General features: G+C 31.9%; 1 protein-coding gene across 1 annotated transcript; it reads left to right on the top strand.

Annotated features, from left to right (window-relative positions):
- Positions 1-2,635: 2,635 nt before the first annotated feature.
- Positions 2,636-7,867, top strand: LOC148770519 (uncharacterized). The gene is made up of 2 exons (XM_088817882.1): positions 2,636-2,810; positions 7,200-7,867. The coding sequence occupies exons 1-2, from the start codon at positions 2,636-2,638 to the stop codon at positions 7,865-7,867; spliced, it is 843 nt and encodes a 280-aa protein (XP_088674008.1).
- The last annotated feature ends 1,290 nt before the right edge of the window (positions 7,868-9,157 follow it).

Below are 9,157 nucleotides of genomic sequence, written 5' to 3'. Positions count from 1 at the left end.
AAAGCAAAAAACTGTCGAGAATAGTTTTCCGACAGTTTGAGCCTGTCAAGAAAAAAGGCCGTCGTATATACTTTTACATGTAAAAAATCCGTCGGCAATGTTTTTCGCGACCGTCGGGTATACTTTTATATTTATTTATTCTCATATTTTGCTTTTGAACCAATTCACTAGTACTAAAACATCTCAAGAATATCAAATATAAAAATTGAATGGGAATTATTCCAAACACAGAATTCCGTATTTTAAGAATACATCATCCCAATTTCATTCACAAAACCTATCACTAATTACATCCAAATTTTCAATTCTTTAAATCACTAAACAATCAAACTTATTATTTATCCAATGTTTTAAAATTATATATATATCTACAACATAAAGTTAATTTATACTTTTCCAATCATCTATTCCTCCACTTTACGCGTTGTAGTTTTTCTGATATATTTCTGAATGTTGCAACCCACAATTACGATGCTATCCTAACCTACAAAATAAGAGACACCAATGAGCTGAAATGCAAGAACTTGCGCTTGCATATTATTATATCTCATATTCATATATCGATACGCGTTTATATATATATATATATATATATATATATAATGACATTATTAGTATTTTCTTATGTAAAGTTATATTTTCATCTTAACGGGAAAGCTTGATACGATCTCTTGAGTATAATAAGATTTCTTACAACGTAAGAAAACTCTTCTTTATTATTTATCTCTGCATAATAAAACCCTAGCACAATATATACGACTATTTAAAGAGAATAAAACCATAAAATCCTAATCTAACTAGGAAACATAATTACCTATATACTAATTAAATACTTAATATATATCATAAACCTAAACACACGACCTTATATATACTAGCATTTTTTCCCGTGCGATGCACGAAATATTATTTCAAGAGTAAAAAAAAAAATCAATTTAATACATAATAAGAAAATCTTATATATAAAAGAAAGAAACGTTGGGCAATCCTAAAAAACCCTAATGGTATTTTTTTAATTATTTATTTTTAATATTTTTTCTCTACTAATTTTCAACAATTATCAATCTCCTATTTTTCTCTCTTAAGATTTGAGATATATTGATGAAAAACAGGAGATTGATAATTGTTGAAAATTAGTAGAGAAAAAATATTAAAAATAATTAATTAAAAAAATACCATTAGGGTTTTTTAGGGTTGCCCAACGTTTCTTTCTTTTATATATAAGATTATAAATATACTACTAATCTAATTAATTAATAATAAAAATACTAACTAAACAATTAATGAAATTATATATTAAATAATAAATCGTATCAAACCACCCCTCTTGAAATGAACCTTGTCCTCAAGGTTCTGCCCAATAATCGTCTCTCTTTTTTGTGTTTCCACCTATGCTTGACGCCATCGAATTGCTTTCCGATTGAATCCGAAAAACATGACGAAAAATCGAGCTCTTTTCCGAATATGATTCAATCTGCCCGAACGAAATTTCTCAATCTCTTACCCGATAAATCAACCTTCGTCTCAATTGTCTTTTCCAGTTTCGTCTTCCTTACATTCACTGTAACTTTTTCTTCGACCGTCTTTATAGAATATGGCTCACTCACAATCACAAGCACTTCTTCGTTTCCTTTCTCCTGAAAGTCGTGGCCTCCTTCCACTATATTTTTTAATTCTTCTTTATCCTCCTCGCTACTTAACTTCTCGTGTTCGTTCCAAATTATCTCACTTAAGACGAGTGATTCTTCGTTCTCGTCTTCGGTTAATTTCTCATCTTGGTCCCAAATTACCTCAGGTTGAATCCGATAATTCTTCTTTCGGCGAACTCACAAAAAATTGGGGTTCTTCGAAAAAGTCATCGTCATTCTCTTCCTCTCCCTCCGGCGATAGGCTCGGCAACGGCGGTGATGCTGGCAGCGTTGGCGTTGGCGGTGATGGGCGGCGGTCCCTTCAGCTTTTGTGTTGTTGTTGACGTCGTCTGTGACTTTGTTCGAGCAATTTCTGAAAAACAATCCGTAATCTCTCTACGGATTTCTCTAATCGCTCTAACCGTCTTGTTTCGGACATCATGATTTTCACAAAGTTCTGATGTGATCTCAACTTTTGCTCCAGCTTAGCTTTGATATAATCTCTGCTTTGCTAACGAAGCGTTGGTGTTATCGCAACTTCGCTCTGATACCAATTGATACGATCTCTTGAGTATCATCAGATTTCTTTACTGAACGTAAGAAAACTCTTCTTTTTATTTATCTCTGCATAATAAAACCCTAGCACAATACGACTATTGAAAGAGAATAAAACCCTAGAATCCTAATCTAACTAGAAAACATAATTACCTATACTAATTAAATGCTTAATATATATCCTAAACCTAAACACACGATCTTATATATATATTATAAATATACTAATCTAATTAATTAATAATAAAATACTAACTAAACAATTAATTAAATAATATATTAAATAATAAATCGTATCAAAGCTTAACTCATTTATTTGTTCACTGTGATGCTGCTCATGGAGTGTGGAGTTACTATACTAGAACGTGGCATAAACCTCATACATATGCATCAGTCCATCACCTGGTCATAGCATGGACAAAAGATTTTAGCATCGACACTGACACTCAGGAATGTATGTTGGCTCTTGGAATTCTATGTTTGGGTGTTGGGAAATATGGAAGAGTAGATGCAAGACTATTTTTGAGGAAATTACGATGAATACGGTGAGTATCGTAAGGCATATTTTCACGTATTTGAGAGCTCTCAATGATGTCCAGGTGGTCAAACGTTCGTCGACTTCGCTTGGTAGGGCAGTTATTCAAAACTTGAGCGTGATGGTCAACGAGCGGGTAGCAGCCAGAGGCTGTTGGATTAAATGGCATCCTCCATAATCTTTATATTTCAAACTTAATATAGACGGCTCTAAAATTTCTTTTTTTTTTTTTTGGGGGGGGGTTCATAAGGGATCAAACTAGATTGCCTTTTTATTTTATTTCTTTATCACCCCTTTTGGGGTATTTTTGTTCTAGAAGAGTTTAGGCTTGCTCTAACTTTTTATTACCATTCTACAAGTACTATTTTTTATTACCATTCTTTATAAATATTATAATTTTTTAGGGACAAAAAACCAAAAACTTAACACCAATATAGTTGGCGTCTTGTAGATGATGAAGATAATACAAGTTCGAGTTTTTAGTTTGTTTCACTTATATATCTTTTTTTAAATATTGATTTTTCTTTATTGCATTGCAATTTGCACATATCAATCATGCATCACATACATGTGTATATTTTATTTAAAAACATTATATATGAAATGTGTGTAAGCATTTGAACTATATACGAAATTGAGCCAATTATATATCAGTGAACATTGAGATTAATTTCATTTTGTAAACGAGATAAAGAGATAAGATGCTAATTAATAATCGATAACCAATTAATATTATCTTATATATATCCTGTCACTATATGTTATATAAATATATATTAAAAAAAATCGAACACTATTTTTGCAACGGATTTGTCTTTCTTACATATAGTGATGAGTTTGGCAACATATTTCAAATTTAGCGACATATATAGCCACGAATTTTTAAGTTGCTAAAATAGCGACGGATTGTGCGAGGGATTGTTGTGTTTCTCAAATAGCGACGAATGTAGTCATGGATTGTTCTGTTGCTAAACAATAGATATGGATAGCGACACGGAATTTATTGATGGACTTAGCTACGATCATTATTCCTCGCTAAATCTTGATTAGCAACGGATTTGTGTCATTTTGCAATGAGTTTGTCCGTTGCTAAATTTTGTTTTTCTAATAGTGTATTTTTTTTGTGAACTAGGGGGGACTAAATGTGAAATCGAGGTAAACTTGAGGGACCAAAAGTCTAGTTTATTCACCTTATAATCTAACAAAAAGATTAAAAATTGTAAAATAAACTAACTAAACAAGCAAAGCACTTAGAAATGCAAACTTAAGGTTGGTGATTAGGACTCTTTTGGCTTCAGAAGACACATAACTGTCACTTTTCTCGAATGCGGTTGGGTGAATCTAGAAAACTGAGCATAACTTCTATCTCTGAATTTTTTTCCTATAAACCATTTTTCTTGTTTGAAACTAAACTTCAAAACTTTTTAATTATGTAGGAATGGGCTATATTTTAAAAAAAATCTTCTCTCAAAAGTCCGCTTTGTGAAACTAATTGACGTATCGAGAAGTGTTGATCAAATGAATAATTCACTTTGCACATAAATAAACAATTGAGCTTGGAGAAGTCCGCTTTATAAAACCAAACAAATCACCTCATGAAAGACTTACTGTCTGGAGAGACGAGGGATTAATTTAAATGATAGGATGATGTTTCTCTAGAGAATTCTCTTGAAAACAGAATTGCTAGAGATTATGGAGATTACTCACCTCAATATATAGTACTTGATAATATTAGACATCTTTCGAGGCGCATAGTTTCAATCAAAGGGAAAATTAAGATTATTTGGTCAAACATCTCTTCATTAATGTAGAGTTTTTCGAGATAAAGGTTTTTTAAATGCTTAGAGTGTATCTTGTGATCTTCAATAGTCAAAATGAATCTTCTCACACACAAATCTTTGAGAGATTCAGCTTCAATGACTATAGATGGCGGATGAACCTATATGTATCAATGCAAATAAACTTTGTTACACCCATATTTTGAAGTAATGGGATCCATTTTTCAAGAAACAAAACCGATTCTTAATCATAATTGTAGCACAACCTTTGATAACAATACCGTATGTGTTACACTTACTATGTTTAATTTAAGGGTGAATTACACCCACACCCCTGAGGTATGTTAAAATAACTTTAAGGTCCTTGTTGTATCGGTAATTATAATTACCCCCTAAAACATTGTTAGAAACTCTAACAGGTTAATGCATTGGATACGTTGTTCCGATAAAGTTTTAAGGGACTATTATTTTCAGCAAGTGGTGAAGACAACATAGAGTTATGGGTGATTTAAGAAATATTGGGGGAACCATCTCACCCCCTAGCTCTATGTTGGCCATCACTTACTGAAACTAATAGTATGTTAGAGCTCTATCAGAATAACATATCCAATACATTATCTCGTTAGAGTTTCTAATAGTGTTTCAGGGGTAATTGTAATTACCGATACTATAGGGACCTTAAAATTATTTTGCATACTTCAGGAGTGTATATGTAATTTACCCTTAATTTATTGAGCCGTATGTGGTTACATTAGCCACTTCCTCAAAGGTCCATTCGTAATTTTATTGTTAAAAGTAATGTAGTGAATTGTGCGAAGTTGTAAAGTTAGACAAAAAGATAACTTTGACCGTTAGTGGGAACTATGACATGTTTTGAGAAATTATTAGTATGTTCTCAAACTATATGATATGATAAATCAAAAAATAAATACTTAGAGATGTAAGTTTATAGCAATCCACATGTATAATAATGATGATCAGAAAATAAAAAAAAAAAGAATTTTGCACTCGGTATCTTTTATTTTGAAAAATAATCGGATTGTATTAATTATTAACTCCAACTCGTATAATATGTTCTGCATTATAAAACATCAATATGTTATATTATTTTACTTGCTTTTAGAATTCAAGAAGTACAAAAATTAATTATTTCAACCTTGCAAGTAAATAAATGCAATTATTTGAAATTTATAAGATTTGAAAATCATATTAAATATATCAATTCAACAATTCGCTTTTAAGACGATTTAAATAGTTGTCGCAATTAAGTCTTGTATATCCCCACGTAATAATTATTTCAATAATTCCTATATTAGCACTTGAGCAGCGAGTAAATGATAGCATCTAGATCGAGATTAATTCCAGTTTATGAGTAAACTGAATCCATATACATGAATTTTTGCTTGATATAATTTCAATAACTTTCTGCAAAAAAATTGCCATTTTTCATATTTATTTTATATATAATTTATATAAATAAAATATAATATTTATAAAAATCAAATATTTTATCTTCTTAAGTAAATGAACGCAATCACATTCACTAGTAAATTTTATGGTACTCTACAACAATTCACTTACTATTTAAACAAACAATTCCACATAAAGTTCTACTCACTATAGAAAAGTTAAATAGGTCACTATTTTATTGGAAAAAAAACAATTAATATTTTTTTGCCTATTTTGCCCTTACCTTTTAACCACCCTAATACCACCCTTGTTGACTCATTTCAAAGGTCTCGGATCCTGTCTATATATTGAACACCCGTGACACATCAGAACTCATCATACACACGAGTAAGAGGCGTAAGAGATATTGAGTTTGTGTGAATAAAAGACAAAGGGTGAAAATAATATAGAGTTTGAATCAAAGGTAAAACTCGAAGATGGAGAAAGGAGGAAGCCCAAACATAGAATATAAATATACAAGAAGAGCACGCACATCTGGTACAACTGCACTCAATTTTTCCTGCAATTCGATTTTTAAGACTAAATCCATATGAACAATGTGCATATATTTGCTTTTTTTTTTTCAATTTAATTTTCACATCTCTCATTTGCAGAAGTAAAAATCAATTGTTAATTTGCTAGATTTAATTTTAGGATAGTCGATCTTCTATTAGCTAATTTGGTGCGATTTAAGTTCACAAATATTTTTGATGCTTCATGGATATCTTTGTGTTAATTAGATAAAAAACGATCTTTTGCCGCTTTCGTATATCATTCAATTCTTAGTTCTTTTATGCTTGATGAGCAACGCCTTATTTAATTTTTTTTTCTATGGTACTTTTTAGAAGAAAAAAAATGGTCAAACATAGAAAACATATTAATATTAATTATTTTGATTTTGTTCATGTACTAATTGGATCCTAAATTTCCATGTTTTTACTTAAATCCAACACGGTGTAATTAGTTCCTTAATTCAATCAAAAAAAAAATCACACTTAAGGATTATATTGGTCTTTATTTTATCACAAAACAAAATGTGACCATATGGATCAAATTATAAAGGGTTCTTAATGTGGATGAAATTGGTTTCGATCAAACGGGATATTTAAGTCAATATAATTTTAATCATTTTAAGGACGCATCTCTATTTTAATTCTTAATGTTGCATATATCATTTATCGATACACATCATACGTATATACATATTAATGAGATCATCAATATTTTCTTATTATGTTGCATATATCATTTCAGGTATAGTCATCCGGGAAGGGGGTGCCGCCCGTGCAACTGCTACCGCCACCAATGCCGCCAACATCGCGGGCCCCCCACAGGCTTTCAAAAGAGACGCGGACGAGTACATGCCAATAGCCAATATCACCCGAATCTTGCGGCGCGTCCTCCCAACCCATGCCAAAGTCGCCGACGATGCCAAGGAAGCTATCCAGGAATGCGTCTCTGAGTTCATCAGCTTTATCACTGCCGAGGCAAACCGGCGGTGCCGCCGTGACTACAGGACAACAGTCACAACTGAGGACGTGCTGGCAGCAATGGCATCTCTAGGTTTCGACGACTATTTGGAGTCGCTCACAGTTTTCCTCAACAACCACCGCATGCAGCAGGACCCTGAGCGTGGCTCTATGAACCAAATATCGCAGTTTGTTAGGCGAGATGGCGGGGTCCAAGTTGGCTTCCTTCACCACCAGCAACCGCAAGGTGCTCCTACTGTGCGGCCGCCGCCGCCACCACCACCACCACATGCGGCACCAACAATGGGGTATTATGTCCCCTTACCGCCACCTGTTGCTGCTACATTGGAAGACAAGGAAGAATTTGGTGGGGTAACAAATGAATATATCTTGCACAACCATGGTGGTGGGGAAGGGTCCTCCGGCGGCCGCGAGTTTGACCCATTTCAGTAGAGTTTGACCCACAAACAATTAAAAGCTTTTTTCTATTGTTGTTAAATATTTTTATTTTATTATCATTTTCAAGGGTTAAAGATTTTTTGCTACATGCATATATTGAGTTTCATAGATTGGTTAAAATTGATATTTTTTCGATTTTTTTTAATAACATATATTTTATGTTTATAAAAAATATCGACTGGATTTTGGTATAACAAACCAAAATTATCACAATAATACTACTTTAACCGGCATTGGTACAATATCGTAAATAGTAGTTAAGGTAGTGGTTTTGACATTCTCAATACTATAAGAACAAAGTACCGTAATGTACAGTGTAATCAATATCGTGATACATTACGATTTCTATAGAAACGATTACTCGACATATTTATGGATCTTCCTCAAATATTGGTAAATATCACACGATATGAGTGATACGATACAATATCACAATACGATATGATATCTAAGATATTTTATTTTGACGATAATTTGTGGATTTTTACAACGTTGTGGGGAGATTTTGTGCGATTTTCAACACCAATGTTTTATAACACTTGTGTTTGGATTTTTATTTTTTATTTTAATTAAGACAATGAAAAAATAGATTGATTCAAATAAATTATACTGTTGTCCCAATCAAAACCAACAAGTTTGTTCAAAATCACATGAATCAAAAGCAATATATACTAAGCCAAGGTAATAAAATCGACACTAGCATTCGTCCTATACGCTATTTAATATTAAAATTTTAATTTAGATATGTTTTGAATGAGTGGTTTGAGTTTAAAATATTAAAATTTACATGTTGGTTGTATTTTTATTACAGACACGTTACAAATAAGCTCATAATGGGATAGTTATTCATAAAGGGGTCTAAACAAAAAAATCTTTTACAAAAAAATCTTTTACAAAAAAATCAAGCCATTATCCAACAGTGTGTAAAAGACTTAAAAACCCTTTCATGTAAAATTGATGAAACTATGTATTTTGTCTTGTATTTGATCAATGAGTGCTTGTACATTTATATACACACAAAGGAGAAACAATAAAATGATTAAAATTATTACATCTAATCAAATCCCTAATCAAATCACTAATCAAATCAGTGATTAACACTTGATTGAATCTAATCAAATCACCTAATTAATGTTTAACTATCAATTCAAATCACCTAATTAAGGCGTAACTAAATAAAAAATGTATGTTGATTATATTCCTCTAACACCCACCGTCACGTTGGAAGTGGTATTGATATGTCAAAAACATCCAAGTTGCGAATTAATCGTCGATAAGCTTCAC

This window comes from Erythranthe guttata, chromosome 5 (assembly GCF_056151865.1).
Source record: "Erythranthe guttata isolate IM_541 chromosome 5, IM_541, whole genome shotgun sequence".
In the NCBI taxonomy this organism is placed as follows: domain Eukaryota; kingdom Viridiplantae; phylum Streptophyta; class Magnoliopsida; order Lamiales; family Phrymaceae; genus Erythranthe; species Erythranthe guttata.
The sequence above is the reverse complement of the archived record's forward strand: the minus strand, read 5'-3'. Positions and strand labels throughout refer to the sequence as shown.

What these genes read in the sequence shown, in the direction of transcription:
- LOC148770519 (XM_088817882.1), top strand. Translation starts at nt 2,636, where the DNA reads ATGTATGTTGGCTCTTGGAATTCTATGTTTGGGTGTTGGGAAATATGG. An exon ending in ACGTTCGTCGACTTCGCTTG is followed by an intron (nt 2,811 to 7,199) that starts GTAGGGCAGTTA and finishes ATATCATTTCAG; the next exon opens with GTATAGTCATCCGGGAAGGG.